The sequence below is a fragment of the Perna viridis genome, chromosome 11 (genome assembly GCF_037379345.1).
Source record: "Perna viridis isolate PV_CMFRI_1.1 ecotype Kerala chromosome 11, ASM3737934v1, whole genome shotgun sequence".
Taxonomy (NCBI): domain Eukaryota; kingdom Metazoa; phylum Mollusca; class Bivalvia; order Mytilida; family Mytilidae; genus Perna; species Perna viridis.
In genome coordinates, this window is record NC_142455.1 from 33105715 (window position 1) to 33131888 (window position 26174).

Genomic DNA, 26174 nt, shown 5'->3' on the forward strand with positions numbered 1-26174 from the left:
CTTATTTGAACATTGCAGGAGCATTGTGTACGTCAATCATAAAGCTGTCATTGACATAGCAGAACAGTAGATAACAAGAAGGTAGGCCTATTGTAAAAAGCTTTCTCCACATAATAATTCAATCCTGTGAATCCGTTTCATTTGATATTTCAACTGATTCAAGCTCAATGTAAAATCGTGTATGCTAGAGATACAATATTTAAAGACAATATTGATATGACGTTAGAGACTTCGATATGGTAAGCTCTATGTCCTCAAAAGAAGAATCAAATTATTGTTTTTGATTTCTCGATATTTAAAAGTACAGTACAAAATCTAGGCTTTGGTTTTCATAAACATGTGGATGGTATATGTTATTGTTTTTACCGTCTCAAAATGGGAGATGTATAATGATAATGCTGTCCTTCCTTTCGTCTGGATGTTGTCCCCGTTTCTTATTCACAAGTCTTTTAAAACCGCTGGAACTCTCACTGATCTTTTACCACAGTCACTATTTGACACTACCTTGTTTTCTTTCTTCATAAAGTGGCTATTGTGGCTTTCCATATTGTTTCTGGAGTAGAAGATGTCACCCAGTTGGTCTTGATCATAGTTAATTTGGATATTAATTCTACTTGATGCACATGTTCTTTCTGTTTTTTTAATTATTTTTTGTCAAGGTCTTTCTTCTGGACTCAATTCCATCCACATTATGGAAAATAATTTTGAAAATATTTTTTTTTTAAGAACTGTTCAAAATAAAAATAAAACAGATATGGAAGGGCATGTGGCATATAATGGCTTTCATATTGCACTTACTTTGGTTACTGTAAATATTCACACGAAAGTATTAAAATAATGGATACCATTGACCAGATAAACCAATAGTTAATTTCCATAACCAATTTCATTTTCTTTTGTGACTATAAATTATCGCCGTTGAAACATTGTTCTCTAGCGCTTTCCTTATAAAAATAAATTAAAAGAGCAGAAGAGGGAAGTCTGAAGAGTAGTACACAAGTCAAACTGAGAAAAATACACGATACAAAATATGGGTTTTCAAGGGCTTCCTTCCATAACGAAAATAAAGAATATACACAAATTACTCATCTGAGTTATCTCCCCTACTTGCAGTGCAATCTAAGTAAAATGTAAATCCGACGGAAAAGTGCAAAAGAACAATATGAAATACCAAATATGATATACACAACAAAAGGGAGTAAATGCTTGTTATGTGGCACTCATTTGTTAATTTTTAATAGAATGGTTATTAAATTATTTGTTGTTCAATCGACAAATCCTTTCCATTGTATAACGTATCAAACTCAATTTTTCCTTGCGGCAAATAGATACGTTTTTGAGAGGACTATGGTAAACATGTATTGCTTTTTATGAGCAGCAATTTTGAAATGCATATTTCTATTCAAGAAACAGGACAAACGCTTTTGATATGATTTGTAACCATTCCGATTATAAAATGGATGTGAATCCGTCTATTAGAACAAGTTTGCAATTATATATGTTAGTATTTTGCATTTAGAACATTATGTCATTCGTACAATACAAAAAAACTCTAAAAAGTTAAGGCAGAAAAACTAAGGCATAAGCACCACAATAATCAGAAATCATGGGTGAATGCAGGTTTTCCGACCAATTTAGAGTGCCAGACGTTAGCTGTCCTGCTCGTGTTTCGCAAATTGTGAAAAAAAAAGACTTTTCCTGATTTTTAATAGATTTGTACACTTTTTACTACATAGCTGGATCTTCAAAATGTACCACCAAACCTCTTTCAAAACTTTTATCTTCTATAGTCACAGCTGTCTCCAGCCCTACCACAACACTTATTACTAAACTTGGTTCCCTTTATAACTCTTTCTTGATCTGTTTGAGACAATGTTTCTCGTCTCTAGAGAGATTTGTTCTCTTAGTCGCTGATTGGCCGAGATAAAAATTGGAGATTGGTTGTTGTTTAATAGCATCGCATTGTCTTTAAACTTCATCGGTCAAGAGCGACGTTATGATCTCCTCCCGTGACAACTTTTGAAGTCATAGATAAATGACAGCTAGAATTTCCATCAATGCTTACATGCCGAATTACACCTTATTTACGTTTTGATACATAAAAGGAAACAGAATCTACAACTTCAGCTCGTCAATTATGACATTTCTCCAGAAATACATTTCCGTAGTTTAAATATCTTGGCCTGGAGATAAAAAAATATGATTTTTTTTTAATGTGAGAAATTATCATTATCATCTCACATTTGTCGTCGATTCCACATATTCATAGTGATGTCGTTCGCAATATTGGAAACAATGACTTCCTTTTGGTCAATGAACAAGAGTGATTTTTTGGAAATGTTTAAATGACAACATGACATGGTTAACCTATACTAGAACAGTAACTAAATATATGCACGGTCGTTTTGTTATCAATGAACACCTCTAACGCGACGTTGTATTACAATGCCAATGAGACGCTCCAAAAGAGAGGGTAAATGGTAGTATCATCAACTTTCCAGTACACTTATGACCAGAAAAACCACCAATATCCGGCTTGTGCATGTGCAATCGGGAGCTTAAACACAGCATCATGACATATTAATTCTTGTATACATATAAATGCAAGTACGAACCACACCAATCAACGAAACATTTGTTAGCTTCGATGATAAAATGCATATCGAATCTTAGCTTTTTTCAAGGTAGGTATGATCAAAACATGGCACGCGAATGTTTATAAAAATGACGTTATTGGCTCATCAATACCAGACAATTCGGCCCAAAGGTGAATGTTCAGCGTGATGAGACCTATCTGTGGAAAACTTTTGTGTACATTCATTAAGCCGTGTTGGAGTTATTGCCCTTTTTGTGTATTTTTGGCAGTTTCTAACGTTATTACTTATAAAAATCTTGTCTAAAATTACTTGACCAATTTGAATAAAACTTGGTATTGATGATTCCCAGGGTATTGTACATAGAACTGATGTGGAGATTTATGATTCGTCGGGAAACATGGCCGCAGTTACTCAAATTAGAACACAAGGATCAGGCAGAAGTTTTTCACATATATTTTCAAAATCGTTAGGTTTAGCTAAATTCTGACTTAAAGTAAATGTGCTCAGCATAATATCCGTAGTGAATGTTTCGTTTTGATTTGTTACACCATGTTGGAGTTTTTGCCCTTATTAGATGTTTTTTGGCCTTTTTTGCACATAATTACTTTCAAAAATCTTCTCTTCTGGAACTCTTTGACAAATTTGAATCGATCTTGTTATAAATATTCCTTAGGGTATTCTACATATATCTGATGTGGATGATTTTCTGCCATCAAAAACATGGCTGTTGTTACTAAAAATAGAACAAAGAGGTCAGTCGGAATGTAACAAAAGTTTTCGGACAAATGCTTGTTAAAGATTTTGCCAATGAAAAGTGAAACATGTTTTTTTTTTCTTTTTTGTTAGTTTCCAGCTAATATCTTGAAAACTATGATAGACAGAAAGAAAATTTACATTGATAAAATGATCGTTATAATAAGTTCTACCCGAAGTCTTCTTTTGAGTCAAAATTTTGGGACAACTCCTTGTTTGAGTTATTGCCCTTGGAACGCAAAACATTAATCAGGTGAGCGATCAGGTTCCTGTGAACCTCCCGTATCGATATCTTTAGCGCAAATACCAACAAATTCCACAGCAACATATTACACAATTCGAAAACAGACAATGTAAGAAAGCACAAAAACATCAACAATGAACACGATACTGACATTCAAGGCAATTCGGATGGATTGAAACGATCGAAAGAGAGGCACTTGAATCACATTATTCCAATTTAGGGTTTTGTATTATAAGATCCACAACAATAAATGATTCATTTTGAGTTATGCAAATACCTTAATTACTTTTACAATCTTGTAAAACCCTTTAACAAAAATTTTCAGCCTTTCGAAAAATTCGAACAACGCACCGAACGATTATAGCTTAATGACAAGATTATTGTGATTGGCAAAATGAGAAAGATATCCACGGCACGTAAACAATGTAGTTTATAATTACTTTCATTACTTTTGATCCAAAGCTCCAAGAATAGAATCAATTAGTATTAAAAAAGTCCCATCTCAAATGATTTGATGATTACTCTACATTGTTAAGAGACTTTTTTAAATCTTCATGTTGAGAACAGACTTGACGGAATACGATAACATTGCAATATTATAATTTTAATTGAGTTCTCGCAGAGAAAAATAGGTAAAACTCATTTTTTTTTGGCAAAAATGGTTTAATGTTGCTGAAAAGTGCATCGATCTATTCTTCAAATTTGCAATACCCGCACAAACTAAATCAATTGAATTATGATGACATAAGTAAACATTCTTAACAATATTTACAGATTACATGTGACAGCATTGGCGTCGACATTTGCATTTTTATTATATGAACAATTTATTCCCTGATTTTGTAAAAGTAAAGAAAACCGACAATTTTGACCAACAATAATGACCCATATGCGCTGTTCAGATTATATACAAATATAATCAATTTAACTTCTGCTTTGTTCAGCAAGATAAAAATGTCTGTCTTTAAATATCAGTTTTTACAATCGTTAATATACCCAAATCTTTCCAAACGTATGAACGCTCTGCCTAGTATGCTGTTTACTTTTAGTATGTTGTTTACTTTCAAAAAATGTTTTGCATGAATTATGATATTTTGTTAAACAAACTGGAAACCTTGAACATATTATTTCGGTTATACAGAAAATATTGTTATGAAAGTTAAAGAGAACCATCCGTTAATGGACACAAAAAGTAAAGGAATGTAAATCATCGATTTTATCTCAACTCTGAGCATTTAGTCCTGAAATTGATATTGCTGACAATTAGTATTATATTTAATCAAAGTAAGTTCTCATGGGTCTTTCGTGTGAATTGAGGGCCAATTGTTTTCCACATATATCAATTATTGGAACGTGGTATTGAATTTTTGTGCCAAAAGCTGTTTAGATAGATCTTGAAAGATCTTGACGCTTGGCAATTGATGTCTCATCAAATGATCATCTGTAAATTATCTAACCAGCACCTAACCTTTAAACTAGATATTTTTCTTGTATCTAAACACAAATTTGAATATTGAGAAAAAAATAAGTTATCGCATGTATACTGTACTTGAGGAAAACTATTCTTGTGTTTGAAGCCCAAACGTCTAAAGACCGTTTATTCATCTGTATATGGTTTTCTTATTTAAATAAATACGTGTGTACTTCAATACATAAGCTGTAACAGTACAAAAACTTCAGTTCATTAGAATCTGGGTGAAATCGAAAATTAAGCGATAAGAGAAGCCATTATAATGACAGATTGTTCTGTGGTTTGTAATAAACAATGTAATTTTGTACGATCAATTTTTCACAGCTTTCTAAGAATCATTCATGGTTAAAGCAATTTACAAAAGTCACCAAATGTAACATAAAAAGTCGCTTCCTAATAAAAGTTTAATTCGAAAATCTTTGTAATTTTGAAATATCTTGTTTTAGTAACAGATCTTTTCTCTTTTCTGCACTTTTACGATACTCAACTTGTGTCAAAATCAAAGCCTAAATTTGATCAGCTGCTGTACAAATTTATTAATTGAGGAAAACTCATTTACTCTTCTCTTGCATTCAAGGAGTTCATTTCCCATTGAATACTTGATGAGAGCTCACAAGTTTTTCCTAGCTTGCTTGTGTATTTCTGCGAATCAAACCTATAAAGAGTCGATAAATGAATTTTAATTTTCAACAGATATTTGGTCAAAAATCCTTAAATTTTTGTATTTCATGCATAAGAACAACTACTGATCATTTCAGTTGTGAATAAATTGTCGGTAATTTTAAAGTAATTTTCAAAAAAAAAAAAAAAAAAAAATACAATTTTTATGTCCCCGTAGTCCTCTCGATGTCTCTTTTCTATCTCTCACATTTTTACAGATTTGAATGGCATCGTTTTTAAAAACTTTAGGTTTTAATTAAGTATCCAAACAAGAATACCATTACTACCAAAACATAACTGTGTTTAAATTATGAAGCATTTTCTAACTAATATTAATGAAATGTACACTTTAAACAAAAGTTTATGACAGTATAGTGCAGGTGGTAAATGAAAATGTACATTTTGTTGATACTGGTGATGCTGAGTTTTTGTATATATCTGCTAAACAAGTACTGTAGTATAATTCTTTGTATAAGAAACCATTTGTATGCTACACATGTAATTATTTAGAAATTACTGAAATTATTTGAAACCCAAAATGTTTGAAATAAAAGTAATGAAGTGTTAATTGTTTTTTTTGTTGTTTTTTTTTTTTTTTTGGTTTTGTTTTGTTTTTTTTTTTTTTGTTGGTTAGTATCTTTTGATTTCGTCTGAAAGTGCATAAATTGTAATTTCTTTTCTGATTACTTTCAGTTTTGTTCTTTTACTTTTATACTAGACGTATGTGAGATATCAAATAATGTGTAAAATTCAATAATACAATTTACCTCTCTTTTGCTAGAAAACTGTTTACTGTAATTATGAATTTGTAAAAACAAAACCCATTTAAATCATTCGCATATCACTGCTATTTTGGGCAGTCCTACCCGTAAGGAAGAGTTATTGACAAACTATTAAGAGAATTGCAAACGGAGCTTGTCTGGATCTGGCTGTACTAAACTAATTTGTTATACAATTGTAGTTTTTGATTGACTGCAAACGATATGCGGTTGCATTGTTGGATTATGCTGTCATCGTCGGTGGAGTCGATAGACATTTTGTGTCCGGAAAATTACTTGTGTATAAAATGTATAGATCTTCATGAAATAATGCCACAAGGTATCATATCACAACAGCGAGCCTTGAATTGACTTTATTATGACTTTCATTATATGTAAATACAGTATTTTCCTGATATCCGGGCAATAAGTTATCCATAGATATGTTTGATATTATACCACAAGGTGAAAGAGCTGAAATGGATTGTTGGGTTTGAACTTTGAAGGAAAGAAGGGCCAAGAACAAAAAACTTCTGTATGGCATATCAGGCACTTGGTTATTAGTGAATGAATCTTTGATGATGTACTAAAAGGTGTGATGCCCACAGAGAGAAACTGAGATTGATTTTATGGGTTATTACTTAAATATTACCAAAAACAAACATTTCCATGGTGTCGGGACAAGAAGTTGAGTACAAATGAATTGAACTAGTTTTTTTTTTAAATTGTACTACAATGTGCCATACAACAAATGATTAATTTTCGGGTTGTGACTTTATTTATTAAAAGAATAAGGAACCACAATAGGGACCAGAATCGGACATTTTCCAGAAGTAAATACAATAACTTAAGTATAAGTGATTGGACACCACATTGTGCAATACAACCCAAAGGAAGGCTGGGATGGATTTGTGCGTTTTGGTTATTGAAGATAAAGGGGCCACTTCCCGAATTCGGTCAGATTTCCTGTGTCAAATATTTAATTGCAATCGAACTTAGAGCTAATTCAAACTTGAGTGATATGCCATTACTTTCTCCAACTGTTGAAGGTTTGACCTCTACAGTCGTATCAATCTGCACCTTGCAAAATATTTATTCACTTCTATTATTATATTTGTGTTTGGACTTCTTGGAGCCAAAAATCGGTTACATTTGAAAGCCATATTTAAGCGTTCTCCTAAAGATAAATCTTGGTTATATCTAGAGCATGACTACAATAAAGTGTTCAAAACAAAAAAGAGCAATTAAACCTATGATAGAGAGCACTAACATAACTCTTTGAATAAATCAACTTGGAAAACAAAATTGGATTTCTTATTTGATTGAACACAATGACAAGTCACTTCTTTGTCTAAGCACTGCACGGTAGCAGAGACGTTTTTGTTTTCAATGGTGAAAAAAAAACACCCTACAGAACTGGATGTTTGGTAAGTTAATAGAGGTTCAAAATGCCTTAACAAATGTAATTTATATAAAGGATTTCAGAAAACTAAGACATGTTTTGTGATTCATTTTGTGTCCTAATAATACAGTAATATACACGGTAAAATTTCGATTTAAACTTAAAAAATAACGTTATCCAAAACATATGCATCATACAAGTTTCCTCTTTTATTAGGCTTTTACATAAGGAGCGGTATGCCTGTTATAATAATTCTACTCACAATTGGGTTGCTCATGTGCACTTTTAAAAATACAGTTAATGGGACAATTTGTAGCACATGTAACTGTTATGGCGAAGTGTTGAGCTGTTGGAGAAAACAATTTACAACCATTCCTGACAATCTCAAATCGTTTCCTGGGACTATCATGTAAGTTGTTCTATCAAATCGGATGGTTTATAAAATGAACTAACTGCTATGTTCTGTGTTTATTTTGACCGAAAGACAGGTGTTGAAACTGAAATATTATTGACAATGTGAAAAAAGTTCATCGATCTTTGTCGGTCTATGTTTGTAGTCCTTTTTGAGAAAACCCTACCTACATCTCCCACTTATATCTACAAAATCATAACCTATAATTTTTTGAAAAGTTATATTTACACTTTCAATCTATATAAATTTATACCAATGGTGCAACAATTGAACGCCAAAAAAAAAAAAAAGACTCAAAACGTGGTCTATAAACTTTTTCTGAACAAGAAATGACTTTTATGAGTATTTGATATGAATGTTTTATGAATGTCTGATATTTATGAAGACTGTTACTGCGAAGTTATTAAACGTTCATGTTTGTCAATCAGTTTTGACTAGATTACCCACATTTTGAAAGGTTCATTTGAATCTTTGCAACATCAATATTAAGGACAAAAGACAAAACTTTCCCTATCATTTTTGTAAATTGAGCTATAATTTTATTTTAGTACACTGAAAAAAAAAACATTTGAAGGTCAGATAACTCTTCCTTTGATTTTGTAGATATATCACGTCGAACCGGATTCCTCAGATTGATTCGACTGTGTGCAGCGGAATGACACAATTGAAGGAATTGTAAATATGCATATTAGTCAAGCCTCTATCATACCAGCTATTTTCTAGATTTTAAATAGAATGCTGGGAAAACAGCTTTAATTTAGGGTACATGATATTAAATGATACCCACTTTAATAACTAAGTACAATCCAAAGGAGGACTCAGAATCAAGACTTCAAAAGTAATATCAGTATTTTTTATTTTACTTATGTTCATTTCTACTCCTCGGAGACATTGTTTTTCCCCAAATATCATGTTTAGAGAGAAATAGGTATGGTATTGCAAGAAAAAATATGCTCTATTACTTATTTTATATATTGTATGAAGATCTACCATTGACTTCACATAACAATGTTTCATTTCGTTTATTGTTCATAGATATTTATCAGCAAAATTAATTACCTGGTTTAAGTTAAAAAAACAAACAAAAAATAAAAGCCAGTTATCGATAAGAGAAAATATCTTCATGATGCATGTACAATGATTGTATATCTTGTTTTGATTTCAGGGTGCTTGCCTTTAACCACATAGCTGAAATACAAGATAATGCCTTTGAGCAGTGCATCAGTTTAGAAAGTATGTAAGTATATCGATTTAAAAATAGGAACTTAATCTTCATTTTACGTAAGTTATTTTTATTTAGATATTGACTTGGTTTGTTTAGATATTTTAGGAATATTCATACTGAGATTCATCAGGAAATGTTTGTTCCTGAACTCCACAAGAATCCATACAAACAACGTTTCATATCTAGATCTGCAAAATGTACCACCAAACCTTTTTCAAAACTTTTAACTTCTATACTCACAACTGTCAAAGTGGGTCTGCAGTCCTACCACAACACTTACTCTCGTAGTGGTATTAATTCAATGTGGATCCTGAACAATTCGGAAGATCTTTTGGAGACAATTAGTTCAAGACTATTATCTGAATATAATAGCATTAAAACCTATGATTTTTCAACACTGTATACTTCCATTCCCCATACTCAGTTAAAATCCCGACTTAAAAACATTATACATCGTTGTTTTTCCAAAAACGATGGTACACCTAGATACAAATATATAGTTCTTGGTAGAGATTCCTCATACTTTGTGAGAAATAATTCCAAATCAACTTCCAAATATACAGAGGAAGATGTTTAAAAAATGTTGGAATTTTTAATTGACAAATATTTGTCCAGAGTGGTGGACGTGTATTTCAACAAACGGTCGGCATTCCAATGGGAACAAATTGTGCTCCTTTACTTGCTGACCTATTCCTTCACTCTTATGAGGCTGATTTTATAGCTGATCTGATCAGAAAGAAAGAATATCGTTTGGCTAGATCCTTCAATCTCAGTTTCCGCTATATAGATGACGTATTATCTTTAAACAATCCTAATTTCGGGGATTTGATACATTGCATCTACCAAAAAGAACTTGAGATAAAGGATACTACAGACACTGTGAAGTCAGCCTACACTTAGAAATCGATGATAAAGGAAAACTATTGACCAAACTTTACGACAAACATGATGACTTTTCATTCAGAATTGTCAACTTTCCTTTCATCTGTGGCAACATCCCTTCAGCACCTGCGTATGGAGTGTTCATATCACAGCTCATACGTTATGCCAGAGCTTGCCGAAACTACGCAGATTTTTTGTATCGCGCTAAAATTCTAACAAATTGGCTTCTGGAACAGGATTATATTGCTACAAGATTGTAGTCATCACTACAGACGTTTTATGGTCGTCATCATGAACTCGTGGATCATTATGGTGTATCCATCTGCACCATGAGAACTGATTTATTCAACGGGTCATAGTTGTCCTTTCCTCGTTTGTCTACCCCGGACACGACTTTTTATGAGGAACTCGGCGGGTGTTTCTAGAAATGCCGAGGACGCAGTTTTTAGTGGAGTTGCTCATTTGCTTTTGTTACTTTGTATGTATGATTTTAGTTACTTTATATTCTTAGTTGTGTATGTTTGTTTTCCGTGTCTGGTCTTTGTCCCTGGATTACATTCTTTTGACTACCGCTATAACCTGTGTCCCCGTGATTACTCTTTCCTACACAACAAGCCAAACAAAAAAAACAATATAATCTTCGGTATTGATTTTAACAGTTTAACAGCAGCATTTTGCTGATCCTATTCCATTAGCTGCTTAAAAAAAGAAAAGAAAAAAAAAACGTTTGCTCATTTTATTACATTTATTTTATATGGCTATTATGAAAATATGAAAAGATAATTCTTTATTTCTTTTTTCGCACAAAAAAAAAAAAAAAAAACATACACAAAAAGATACAACGTACTAAGGCTCTTTTGATAATTTGCAGGAAATAACCTACACCAAAAATTGTCTTTTTACACTAAGTTATTGTCCACTTTGTCTTTAGCTGATGTGACATTTGTTTTTCTATATATTACCTAACTGTTATAACATCACATATAAATCAGCATTCAAAATGAAAGTATTGTAACACAACTCAAAAATATTTAAAGCCGAAATCTGAGAGTAGTCATTTTTAAGAAAGAATACACAGTACACAAACATGAAATTAACCAAGGGAACCAATGTTCGAGCTGAAAACAAAATAATACAATCTAGTGATAAAAAAGAAAACAGATACGCATAGCAAAGAACATGAAATAACCTAAATAAAACATACAAAGAATAGTCCAAAAGTAAATGGACAACTCGGACTCCTCTAAAAAGTGGCAGCGGTAGATTTTGCCCTCTGTTGTTTTCTAAAAAAGCCGCCGAGTTGCTGGCAAAAAAGTCAAATCCGACATGGATATAACGTAACAATTCTCGAGTTCATGGGGAAGACTAGTACTTCTGGAGTGATGACTTCAGTCTTGTAGCAACATAACCCTGTTCCACAAGTCTACTAGTAGGAAGTCTAGAGCGGTACCAAAAGAGTCTGCCTTATTACGTCTAACACTGGAAAAACGCTTGTGATGTAAAGAACTCGTTAAGCAGGTGTCCAAGGGATATTGCCACTGGTGCATTGACTTGGTTTGTTCAATATGGAATTAAAAGTCATCGCGTGTTTCGTATAGTTTGATCAATCATTTTCCTTCCTGGCCCCTAAGTGTAGGTCAAAAATTGAGGATGACTTTAGAATGTATATAGTATCCTTTATCATAAGTTCTTTGGAGTAGATGCCAAGGATAAATCCCCGAAACCAAAATTGTTTAACGATAATACGTCACCTTTATGGTGTAAACGGAGATCAAAGGATATGGTAAAAAGATATTCCGTATATAACGTCAGCCTCATAAGAGTAAAAAAAAGGTCATAGACTAGAGGAGTAAAATTTGTTCCAATTGGAATGCCGACTGATTGTTGAAAAAAACGCGCCCACCACACTTGACAAATTGATGACTTCTTCAGTGTATTTGGTAGATAGTTTAGCATCGTATTTTTATGTATGAGGAATCTCTACAAAGTACTCCGGAACTGTATCTGGGTGTATCGTATCCTCCCCTCTGGAGTGAGTAACAACAATGTTCTAAGTGTTTGAGTCGAGATTTTAACCTGCGGGAGTAACTAGTGTCTTTATGGTCCTGGAAACCCTCTTTGACACAGTTGGTAAAATGTTTTAACTGAGGTTGGGGAATAGTATGATAAAGGGTTGATAAATCATAGGTCTTAGATGCTATTGTATTCTGATAGTAAACACGCATTAAGTGTCTCCAGAAGATTTTTCGTATATTTCAGGATCAATATTGAATTGATACCACTACGAGAATATAAAAAAAGTATACTTTTATCCACACTTGGAGCAAATTGGGAGTTTATGTGAAGGCATTAGAGAAAAGTACATTCAAATACAGATTTACATTAAGACAATAAAAATAGAAGCGTAGTTTCAGAAAAAATTAACCAAATGCAGCTCCTGCGTATGGAGTGTTCATACGTTATGCCAGAGCTTGCTGAGACTACGCAGACTTTTTGTATCGCGCTAGAATTCTAAAAAAATAGCTTCTGAATCAGGGTTATGTTGCTACAAGATTCAAGTCATCACTACAGAAGTTTTGTTGTTGTCATCATGAACACGTGGATCGTTACGATGTATCCATCTGCGTCATGACAACTGATTTGTTCAACGTGTCATAGTTTTCATTTCCTCTTTCGTCTATCCCGGACGCTTACCCTACCGGTGCACCGGGTCCACGCTCCCAGTTTTTGGTGGAGTCTGAGGTGCTCATTTGCTTTTGTTACTTTGTATGTACGATTTTAATTACTCTATGCTCTTTGTTGTGTATGTCTGTTGTCCATGTCTGGCCTTTGTCCCTGGATTACATTCTTTTGATTATCGCTATAACCTTGGTTCCCTAGATTACTTTTTGATTACCGCTATAACCTTGTTTCCTTTGATAACTCTTTTCATATGCTATATTTTACCATAGTTACCAGTGTAAAAGGGGATGGTTGGTGATCACGCCAAAGTTCTTTAACCCCGCCCCATTTGTTGCGCCTGTACTGCAGAATTTCTGGTCTCATGTTTCGCTTTCATTTTCGCTTTCGGTTTGCTTTTATACTGTTGGAGTATAAAGAAGCAAATTTATATTTCGTTTTACATGTGTATAATGTTGTTTGGGGAGCTGCAGCCATCCCAGTGTGATGTCAGGGAGTCTTGAGCTGTCATTTTCATCCCGGTGGTGTTGTTGTTTCCTTGACGTATTTACCACATCCTTTCACTTTATATTAATAATTCTTCGTGAGCTTTGTGAAATGACCAATTCATGGTAAAATATGAAAAACAAATCGCATTTCAGCATACATATACCATTATAATTATTTGAAGTTTTCGATGTCATTACTACAGCAGTTTCATGGTATTCATCATGAACTCGAGGTTCGTCATGATATTTCCATCTGCACATTGAATCCTAATTTGTTCAACGGGTCATAGTTTCCTTTCCTCTTTCGTCTACCCAGGACTTAACTTTTTAAGAGGAACTCGGCTGGTATTTCTAGAAAAGTAGAGTACGATTTCCCTACCGGACCGGTGTACCTGGTCCAAGCTCCTAGTTTCTAGTGGAGGCCGAGTTGCTCATTAACTTTTGTTGTTTTGTACATATTATTTTGGTTATTTTATTTTCTTTGCTGTATGTGTCTGTTTTCCCGGTCTGGTCTGTGTCTTTTGATAACATTATTTTGATTTCCGCTAGAATATTGGTTCCCTTGAATACTATATCACCATGTATATATATCTAAGAAAGATTGGGTGACTAATATGACACTTGTTCACTGCTTGTAGATCATTATATGGTAACAAAATATCAAGTATCAATGAAAACACCTTTAAAGGGCTTGGTACACTAACAAAATTGTAAGTATGGCATTTTATAATTATTAATTATAGTGTAATATATCATAGTACTGCTTCAACAATGTATACGCTTCAAATCGACAAGATCGTCGCAAACTAACTAGTTTCAAAGCGCATAAAATCAGCTGAACGAAACACTGACTTTAATCAACTGTTACCAAGAAACTTCCATCTTTCCATTTACATAGATATGATAACAAATATGTGCTCACACATTTCAATTTTCTGAAGACCTTCGACAGTAGTGTCGACATAAAGCGATAACAATGAATACCTGTTGTTTATTGACGAAGTTAGAACATGTAATCTAAGAAGGCTCTAATTTTATCCTACAATTTGCAGGGTATTACCTGAAAACTCTATATCAGATCTGCAGGCAGATTATTTCAAACATTGCCTGAACATAGAATATTTGTAAGTATAAAACTTTTATTCTCATATATCTGCGTCGAGTCAAAATGATATTGTCAATAAATAATTTATCTCCCAACTGACAATATTCCATCTATCTTACATAAACAAAACCAAATCATTGCTAAAGACATATATTTTACAAAATTAACACAACATTTTTCCTATTCGTTAAACTCCAGGACTGTAGTGATAGTTACTGCCACTAACCTAAACTCATTACCATTCTGTTTTCTTTTTATTTATCATTGTTCAAGTCCAAATTAGTCCAATATTTCCGTTTTTAGTTCCAAGTGATGTTTAGACACATCAGTTGTATATTGTAGCCGTCAACAATACCAAAAAATGTGCTTATGTCCCCTTAGAGAGTCATACAACGGTTAAGGGTTGATTTAATACTATGCTTGTGTGTATGATACCAGAGCGCAATATCTATTTCATTCAATATTGTACTTTTTGGGGTATGTGTCGCGTTCAGCAGAATTATAGTTTGCGAGAAAAAAAAACAAAAAAAAAAACGGAGTAACCTGAACAATTCAAGAAGATATCTTTGAAAAATTGTAATTCATATACACCATTCGTATTAACAATGAGTAACGTGGATCATCAGGTAAAAGCTGTATTTGAGTTTGTCGATTCCCAAATTTACTTTCATTATTGGCGCATAAGCATGCATTACTGTAACAATTTTTTACAGACATGTTTGAGTGTTGCATTTGATTTAAAATTGTAATGAATTATATGTAAATATATTCAATATCGGTTTGAAGGCGGCAAACACACAGTTTACTTATTCCCTGAATAATGGATACTCTAGGTGCAATTTAAATAGCATGGCAAATTTAACACATTAAAAAATGCTATAAAATGAAATTAATTCTTTTATTTTCCGAAAGCACCAAACACAAATTAGTCAAATACATCTGCTATTTCTAAGCTTGGGATCGCACGGCTGCAGCATCGCCCGTGTAAAATACTTTCGAAATGTTTGGCAGGTTCTCTGTAATTTAGACACTATATGTCGAAATGATGGTCAAGTTTGTTTTCGCCATTTTTGAGGAGCGGCTATTTTTATTGCAAAAAATAGACAATGTCCTTTGTTCTTGCTTGAAACATTTTTTGCAAGTTCATTTCAAATCTTAATATAACAAATAAAGCATCTTTGTCAGAAAATTTGCAAGTTAAAATAGTTACAACATTAGCATGGGAGTTCATATTGTCGCAACATTTATGAGCACTACTCGTAATTGAGAAAAGTGACATCTATATACCATCGACATTGACCTTCATTTAATTAGCTGAAATGAAGTATTCAGTCTTGAAATAAACGATCCGATCAAATATACATAAAACTTGTGTAATAATGTTCGCTAAGTCATTCAATCAGGTCGATCCTGGGATTCATAAAAATCTCAAAATGAGATTTTCCTCAAATCCTTAAGTTTTTCCGTAAACATTCAATCTCATCTGAGTTCGCTGATCGCAATTTAAGTCAAAGAAAGATTTGATGGAAATCTCAATTGTAAGGTTCCTTATGAAACCAGACTATTTTCTGTAATTAAAAGGACTATTACTAAGGAACTACTACCTGTGACTTTCATTTGATTTTAGAAGATTGGATGCAAACCATATAACAAGTATAGGTGCAAACTCATTGAACAATCTTGTTAATCTGCGATACCTGTAAGTACACTGTAATTCATTGTATTGCTAATTACAATAATAACGGATCATATTGACACAAATTTAACAAAATACCGAAAGAAAGAAAAAAAAACACGAACCAACCTTTCAAATTTTACATGCATATAACAGATAATACGTTAAAATAATACATTGTTTTTTAATGTTGAATTATTCTTTTATCGTGTAATCACAGACAGGTAAAGATTAAGCACATAAACACGGTTGAATCAAACAGTTTGAATAGAATAAAATTATCCAAACAGTGCAAAAATTATTGGTATTACATGTATACACAAGTTTGTTTTTTTTTTATTATGTTTTACATTTATATGTTTTACTTTTATAAAAAAAAATTCCCAATACCATTGGTTTCATTTTTTGAATTTCTTGTTGTTTTCGAAGTGTGCTTGAATCCATCATATGTTCTCGTTCTGATATACTCTTTATACTCTTCGTATTTTGCTTCCCAATCAACTTTTTCTATGTTGATAGTTACTTGGGTCGTAACAAAATAACGATTATTGATGACAATGCTTTCAAAGACCTTACCAACCTTGTAGAGTTGTGAGTATATTTGGAATGTAATATAGCTATTTGAACTCTATTTATGCTTTCCGAAATATATGCAATTAGTTTCAATCAACCTTGATTGAATTTATCCAATATTGTTCAACAGTTATTTCATTGCAATATGTTGTACAAAACAGTCCTGTGTCCGACAGAATATTCCATTTGTTTGAGCGTATAATTTTTTTTACATCACAACTAAGATGTTGGTGGTGTATTTTTGTATATTTGTAGCTAATAATATTTATCCCAAAAGGAAACAATGTTGTAATAATATATGTTCTGCAGAATTTCTGTCATGGAATATTCTTTTCCTTCAGTATTATATTTGTTCCAGTAATAAAAGGTATTTATGTTATATTTTGATTGATATAACAATTATTCCTAATAAGCATTTATTTTTTTTACACCTAGCTGATTACTATCTAAATCAGAAAGGTGTTTTAATCAAGGGTTTATTATTGACAATTAATAGGGTTCATTATCAGTTCGATGCATTTACCTGTACACAATACATGTATGTAAAGCAAAGATGGAAGCTGATGAATATGAAAAAAATATTTATGTGCTTAAATGATGGATCTTCTGTTGAAGGTAATTAAATATCTTAACAAATTAATTTGTGATATAAAGCTAAATTGCAATGAAAAAAAAAACTGTTGTACAATTTTGTATACATGGAAACAAGCGAATAATTGTAACTTATTCTATAGATACTTTGTTTACCAAATGAATACTCTATAATATTATTACTATTCGGAATGAACATTACATTATACTTTCACACTTTTGTGGCTTTATTATCATACACTATTACTGCACGAAACATAAAAAGAAATATTCTATAATACTTTTACCATTCAGAACAAATATTATATAATACTTTTACCATTCAGAATAAATATTTTGTAATAATATCACTTTTCAGAACAAATATTATATAATACTATTACCATTCAGGACAAATATGATATAACACTTTTAAAATTCAGAACAAATATTACATATTATTTCTACTTTCTTAAATAAATATACCACTAAGAAAAAATATTTATATTTGTGTATTGTTTTTACCATTTTGAATAAAAGTAGCATTATGTTCTTTTACAAAATATATATTTCTAAAGACAAATGTAATTCAAATATACTACAAATATGTATTTTTTTTTCATTTTTTTTAAAAAAGATTTCTTGAAAAGAAAGAAAATATATGAAAAATCCTAAAACATTGTTTTCTTTTATTATGTAGGCATAAATAAAAAATTGAGAAGCCATAATATTTATTCCAAAGAAAATTTGTTATGTAACAAAAATTCTGTTTATAATTTATTTTATATGATACTAATTATGTTGTATCGGTAGTTTTATTATGCATTTGGAAAATGTATCACATAAAATAGACTTGAATTGGAATTTTTGTTCCATAATGAATTGTCCTTCAAATGAATATTATGGTGGAACTTCTATTCCGTGACAGCTGTCCAAAATGTTTCATGGTTAAAATGAATTCAACGACAGATATAATATCAACATGTGTTTTTGCTAAAAGTCAAAATAACAACGTTGGTTGGGCAATATTATGCTGCACGTTTTGAGAAATATGTCAACGACATAACACATTTTTTGTGCACAAACATTATTGATCTTTTCTAACTTTTATTATTTTTTCTGAAACATTTTTTTATCAATTACTTTACGTGACGAAATGCATGTAATTCAGTTTGTGCAATCACCGTACATGTGACATTAAAATTGGCATAAACAAACATACGTGTCAGAACAGATACATTCAAAGACAAAAAAGCTAACAAACGTTTATCTACAACGTGTACATAACTGCCTTGAAAGTAAATAACACTTACCTGTCTTCCAGTTTTATGTAGAGTGCGGGTTGCTCATTTATTTTTCTGTCTATCTTTTGTTGTTGACCATGTTTTGTTCGTTGTTGTTTTTGTCAATTTTCGTTGCTTTGGCGTTTGTCCTAAATCGTTTTGAACTCTCTGGTTCCCCTTGATTTTATTTATAAATGCGTATAGTTGTTAAGTATGACAGTTACTATGTTTGCAGGGATCTATCCTTGAACAAGATAGCAAGTATTGGAGAAAATATATTCAACAGTCTTCAGATGCTAGAAAAACTGTAAGTACTAAATAAACCATGATTGATATCACATATGTAACCACTTGGCACAAAAATATGAAATTAATTATTTATTCATCTTGCTGATGATGATTGACAGCGTCAACTCTCTCTCTCTCTCTCTCTCTCTCTCTATATATATATATATATATATCTGTGTGTGTGTATACACACTTGTTAAGTATGACAATTACCATGTTTGCAGACTTTTATCAGCGAACGAGATAGCAAGTTTCGGCGCAAATACGTTCAACAGTCTCCAAAAGCTACGTACACTGTAAGTACTAAATAAGCCTGATTGATATCACATATTTAACAACTGTGCACAACAAAGGAGACGAAATAAATCATTTCTCATTTCTGTCACACAAAAAATATTCAAATTCATAGATAATTTCTTATATGACATAAAGTAAGTCATTGTTCAAATATTATTTCCTTAAAGTGTAAGGGATAGTGTAATCAATGCATTAACATTAAAAGAACTCATTATATAACAACCGTCAACTTGGGCATTCATTGTACAATTCTGAAATTGGTATCGTAGTACAGGCAGAGAGATCCAAATTATATAAGCTCCACAATTTTTAATTTAAATAATTTTATTAAGATGTACAGCCATTACATATATTGTCTATGAATGTTTTGAAACATAATGAACTATGAGATTTAGTTCTTCCCTGTTGTAATTATTTGTTTAAATCGCAAAGAAAGGTTTTTATTGTTGGTGACAACAGTACAATGTTTTGTTTTGCTCATTTCCTGACAATAATATGGGATAATATAACATTTTTATTATGTTCCGTATAAACGTCTGACTCCGTTTTCCGTTTTTTGTGCTCAGAACTTTTACTTCAGAATTATCTTCTTATGTTGTTTATTGCTAATAAAAAAACGAAATTGCTTTCTTTAACTGAACATCCTTTTCAGGACATTCAAGGTTTTCTACTACTCGAATAGTTAAGCATCGTTGACGGGTGTCTTGTGTTAATCCCTGTTACTTTACCTATTTTCGTTGCCCTGTATTATGATCTTAAATTTCGACTGTTTGTATTACCTTATCTATATCCATTTTTAATCGAAGACTGATTATTCAAGAGCAGATCCAGACACTTTGAAAAGGACGGGTGCCAGCCGAGATTCCCCCCAAAAGGGTGTAATAGGGCATTATTTGCCTTTTTACACACGAAAATAACAAATTTTCAAATAAAAGGTGGGTGTCAATTCTCTGCACTATCCCTCTGGTCTCCCACTGTTATTACAATCTCAACAAATTCGATTGTAGGGACTTACAAAATAACAAATTAACAACAATCAACGTACAAGCAATTCAACTTCCTCCTGCTCTAAAACACTTGTGAGTATTATTTTTAATATAAAAAAAAACATGTAGAGGCATTTTTAATCCAGTATCAGTTAATGAAATTCAGACAGTGTCTATAGAGGAAATGACTCATGGTGTAGAAAAACCCATCCAACCAACGATGCTTTTTCGGTTTACACACGAGTTATTATTTACGTGACGTTAGTCGTTTCTGTATTTTAATATCGTTTTTCGAGAAACCCATACATTCATCTTTCACTAAAATCAACGAACTTAAACTAAATCATGAACGACAACTTCTGTAAAATGCCAATTTCATACGCATTCTACATATCTCGAAAGCTAAATGATAAAATGACAAATTAAGACAGAAATGAAAGTGAATAAGGTGAATTTTTGGCATCTACACATGTATGTTTCACGTCCCGTTTTAGTTTCATAAAGATTGCTACTCAGATAACTGTACAACCATAAATCAGGTAGGGGATAATGTATGGATCGGGTCAAACGATTTCATATATCGGATTAAATTTATACAGGGAAGATAATTTAAACGTATAGAAAGGTCTGCAAAATTCCCAACGATGTTAGAACTGTCAAATTTGCGATGCAAAATCCGATGGAACAGTGTAGCGAATAGAGTCGTCACATTCTGAGATGTTTGTATAATATTGATTTGTTGTGACATGCATTATTAATTTGATCCTTTATCCTACATAATAACATCTAAATAAATGAACTGTCCCGTACTACCATACATCGTGTACTAAGTTACAGCCCTAGATTAATCCAACGAGGAGGAATGCTATTTTTATGTAGACTAGCTAACCGAGAGGTCTAAGGCTGTGCTGCCAAAGATGTCACAGCGGTACGAGTTCGAGTCCCGCAGATGGAACGACCAAAATTATGCATCGCAGATTTGACAATTCTATCATCGTTGGGAATTTTTCAGACCCTTCTATAAGTTTACGTTATCTTCCATGTATCAATTTGATCCGATGGAGCAGTGTAGTGAATAGAGTCGTCACATTTTGAGACGTTGTTTAATATTGATTTGTTGTGACATGCAACATTAATTTGATCCTCTATCCTACATAATAACACCTACATGAACTATCCCATACTACCATACATCGTGTACTAAGTTACAGCCCTAGATTAATCCTACGAGGAGGAATCATCCGGCCAGCGAAAGCTATATTTAATATAGCCTAGCTGGCCGAGTGGTCTAGGGCGCTGGACTTAGTGCAGGTGGCGTTGCCATAGATGTCACAGCTGTACGAGTTCAAGTCCCGAGGAGGGAACGACAAAAATTTGCTTCGCAAATATGACAGTTCTAACATCGTTGGGAATTTTTCAGGCCCTTCTATAAGTTTACGTTATCTTCCCTGTATCAGTTTGATCCGATAGAGTGTAGTGAATAGAGTCGTCACATCCTGAGACCTTATATAAATATATATATTTAAAACTTGTCAAATGCTTTGAATTATTGCAATCACTATATTTCTTTTCAAAAAAGCTCTCTTATTTAAGCGCTGAGAATATCCAATGGTTTGCATTACCATTTTATTTTAAGGGTAAAAAACTATAATTTTACTAACACATTATTATACACATACTGCCTTTAGTAGAGAGTGTTAGGCTGCAGCATCACACGAGGTGAATATATTTCACGAGACGAAGTCGAGTGTGATATATTTACAGAGTGTGGTACGATGCGTAACACGCTCTACTACAGGCAGTATGTGTTATATTATACTGAATTCGAGAGTGTGATATATCTTGACGTCGAAGGTGATATATCCTAGAGGAGGGTTATATATCGTGTGATATATCGCTGTCGTCGGGGTGATATATCGATCCACCAATCACTGTTTAGTGGGAGCGAGGAAAGTAATGGTGTGCAGGGAATAGACTAAAACAACTCATCACCAATTACCCTATCAGATTTTAAGATTTTTGCATGAAGTATTATATATTGTAACTATCACCACATGCATTTTTACAAGAAGAAATGAAGAAGTAAAGATAAAGAGAAACAATATTGCACATTCCACAAATAAAATGAATCAAGCTGTATTACAACAACAAAAAAATAAGCACCGTTCTTTTTTTTTAAATTAGAATTATAATTACTGTCAAATTTGCGATGCAAATGTTTGGTCGTTCCCTCCGCGTCGCACATTGTATATATATACATAAAGTCTCAATGATCTATGGAAATACGTACAAAAAACTCTAAGACATATTTCCAACGTTACGGTGGTGTACCCACCTTCCTCAGGGAATTTATTTTGCTAGTACTATGGGAACAAACGTCATAAATGTTGATTGTAACGTTAACGTCAATAAGACAAAAATAGATAAATACAACGAAAACAGTTGTCTATAGTTACGATTAGGAAATAGAAAGATATTTAATGTACATAATTAACATTTAATCCATAGGATTCTGAAAACTTTTCTTATGTTCAATATACTATTGTAGACATTTGTGGAGAAATCCACTGGTCTGTGACAATACGATGTCCACGTGGATAAATGCAAATCCAAATCTGTCAGACCTAACGTGTGATGGGACAGTGCTTAAATATAACTTTAAAATGCATTACCCCGATGTTTGATATGTAAGTATGTATACATTCATGCTTATGTCATGATAATTCACAGTTTTTGGTAACAAAATTTTGGAACTTTTACACTTTTGTTTTTATCAATTGTGCATACCATTTGTAAGACGAAATAACAACTTTTTGTTGATGTAACAATAGAAATACTATAACTAAAACATAAGAAAGGCAAAAACAAAATATAGATTAGTATTGATTTAAGAGCGCTCACAAACTTGTTTAACCCCTATTTGACCCTTGCTATGGTCAAAGTTGTAATAGAAGAGTAATCAAGAAAACCAAGGTTATAGCGGTAATCAAAAGAATTCAATCCAAGGACAAAGACCAGACATAGAAAACAGACATACACAACAAAGAACATAAAGTAATCATGCATTAGCCACGTAACCCTGCTCCAGAAGCCTATTTGTTAGATTTAGAGCGCGATACAAAAAGTCTGCGTAGTTCCGGCAAGCTCTGGCATAACGTATGAGTTGTGATAAAAGGCAGGATTACAATTTTCAAGAGGCAACCAAAATGCAGGATCTATTGTTGCCCTAATATTTTTTTGTTTTGTATTTATGTTTTTTTGCGTTTGGCGCTGCATAAAAACGGCATGACTTTAATTCTCCCTTAAAAAAAACAGGACCTAACCACCCACCCCCCCCCTACAAAAAAAGAGGGACCTAATGTTCTCAAAATAAAAAGGAAGGATAGAAAATTTGACCCTAGCCCCCCTTTAAATCAAATGGTTGTACTCTTAAATGCCTGTCCAAAGCTAGGAAAGTGTTTGTCGCTGATTTGTATATTCATTGTCATTCATGTTATGTTTTTTTTTCTTCTATACATTTTTTTCTTTTATGAATATCTTCAGTTCATTTATTTTATGGCTTTTTAGAGTTGCTTGATGGTTTGTGCTTTTGTCCATCATTGACGACCCCGTGGTAAACGGTAGATGATTTTTTTTCGTTGCTTAGTTGTTTGGTGAATGACCGTCATTGCAATCATAGCACATATCCTATTTTTATCTTAAACAATCCTAATTTTGCATCTACCCAAAGAACTTGAGATAAAGGATACTACAGACACTGTGATGGCAGTCTCAAATTTTGACCTACACTTCGAAATCGATGGTAAAGGAAAACTATTGACCAAACTTTACAACAAACGTGATGAATTTTCATTCAAAATGGTCATCTTTCCTTTCATCTGTGACAACATCCCTTCAGCAGCTGTATATGGAGTGTTCATATCACAACTCATATGTTATGCAAGAGTTTGCCGAGACTACGCAGACTTTTTGTATCGCGCTAGAAATCTAACGAATAGGCTTCTGGAGCAAAGTTACGTTGCTACAGGATTGAAGTCCTCACAACAAAAGTTTTATGGTCGTCATCATGAACTCATATCCATCTGCGTCATGAAATCTGATTTGTTCAACGTGTCATAGTTTTCCTTTCGTCTATCCCGGACTTGACTTTTCATGAGCAACTCGGCGGGTGCTTCTAGAAAGGCAGAGGACGCTTACCCTACCGGTGCACCTGGTCCATGCTCCCAGTTTGTAGTGGAGTCCGAATTGCTCATTTGCTTTTGTTACTTTGTATGTATGATTTTAAGTATTTTATGTTCTTTGTTGTGAATGTCTGTTTTCCATGTCTGGTCTTTGTCCCTAGATTACATTCTTTAAATTACCGCTGCAAGTATGGTTCCTTGATTACCTTTTTTTATAAATGATTGACAATGATTGTCGGTTTCATAAAGTTTAATCCCATACAAAATAGGTCGTCCCTGACCGTTATGTTTAATATTTTTTATGCTTTAAGGCGTACATAACATGATGTTTCTTTCACATTTATCAATTTAAAACGTTAATAGATTTACGAATTTATTATCACATATATTGATAATTCATCTGGCTAAATGTTTTCCCATTAGCGACCGCCTAATCTGATTGCAAACATGTCAACTATTTGTTAACCATTGTCCTTATGATTTTTCAGATATGGGTGTATTTGTACAATGATGACAGTGTTTGATATCACTTGAGATGTAATGTACACTTATATGACAAATTGTTAAAATTAAAAAGGATTGTAAATTAATTTCCAAATCTCCAAATTTTACACAGTTTTAACAACTGCTCTTGTATTGTAGAAATAAATCGCCAAAACATGTAATAACAACAGTGATATCAACATGGAATTAGATGACACCCAGTACAAAGGTCTTTATATTTTTCAACAATTGGTCGGCATTCCTATGAGATCAATTTGTGCTTTTGACTTGCTCTAATTACTTCCTTTATTCTGAATCTCTGCTGTATAGAAAAAAATACTATCGTCAAACAATCCTAGATTCGGGGACCGTGTTTGGACTTTTTGCAATATGTACTTGGTATAGATGGAGCATACATTGTAAGTGATTTTGGGTGCTGTCCAATTTCAACTTTCTGTTTCAAGGGACTTAGTCATTTTTCAGTATATTTTTGGAATAAACTGGTAGAGAAAATTTTCTTCGCAAAAATATCAATTCTCTAAAGGAAGAATTTTAATCTCTTCCAAAATTTGATTCGTACCCTTCCACAAAAATATATTAAAAAAACAAGAAATCTGCGCGTGATGGCACTATAGTGATACATGTACCCTCGGTTTCAATTAAGATATAAGGAAAATAAACAAAGTCCTTGGTAAACATAAAGTTGTTGTTGAATTTTTCCAAATGAATAGTAGAAAACTATGTTGGAAAAAATTGTTATGGTAACATGGACAAGGGTAAAACAGTATACCCTCCTCTTATATGATTTGACGACAGAAGTTTTTTTTAAGTACAATAAAAGAATGCAAATTAAAGCAAACAGACTCCCCTTTAAAATGACAAAACAAGTACACACATACACTATCTTTGTTAATACTGATTGGTAGAGTCAAAATAAAACAAGTAGCCCCCTCCCCCCCCAAAAAAAAACCTTTCAGCGTAGAGCTGCCACATCTGAAAAAAAATAGCATTCACAAAACCACAAAAAAAATAGCCCCAACCTCTCCCTAAGAACTAAAAGGAAAAGGGACCTCCAACTGAAAATAACAATAAAAGTATATCCCTCCCCCCAAAAACAAACACACACACAAAACAATAATACTCCGTTAAAACCTTTTATATG

At 32.7% G+C, this 26174-nt stretch overlaps 1 protein-coding gene across 2 annotated transcripts; it reads left to right on the top strand.

The window, feature by feature from the left end:
- LOC148603783 (uncharacterized) lies at positions 1 to 25487 on the top strand. 2 transcript variants are annotated; one of them, XM_088552531.1, is made up of 13 exons: positions 1 to 81; positions 8102 to 8294; positions 8901 to 8972; positions 9463 to 9534; positions 14210 to 14281; positions 14624 to 14695; positions 16304 to 16375; positions 16871 to 16942; positions 19013 to 19084; positions 19290 to 19361; positions 20370 to 20441; positions 22897 to 23035; positions 25018 to 25487. In XM_088552531.1, the coding sequence occupies exons 2-12, from the start codon at positions 8122 to 8124 to the stop codon at positions 23030 to 23032; spliced, it is 957 nt and encodes a 318-aa protein (XP_088408657.1). In that variant the 5' UTR covers positions 1 to 81; positions 8102 to 8121; the 3' UTR covers positions 23033 to 23035; positions 25018 to 25487. The 2 variants fall into 2 exon arrangements, with proteins under 2 accessions (XP_088408657.1, XP_088408658.1); XM_088552532.1 differs by lacking the exon at positions 19290 to 19361.
- Positions 25488 to 26174: the final 687 nt, after the last annotated feature.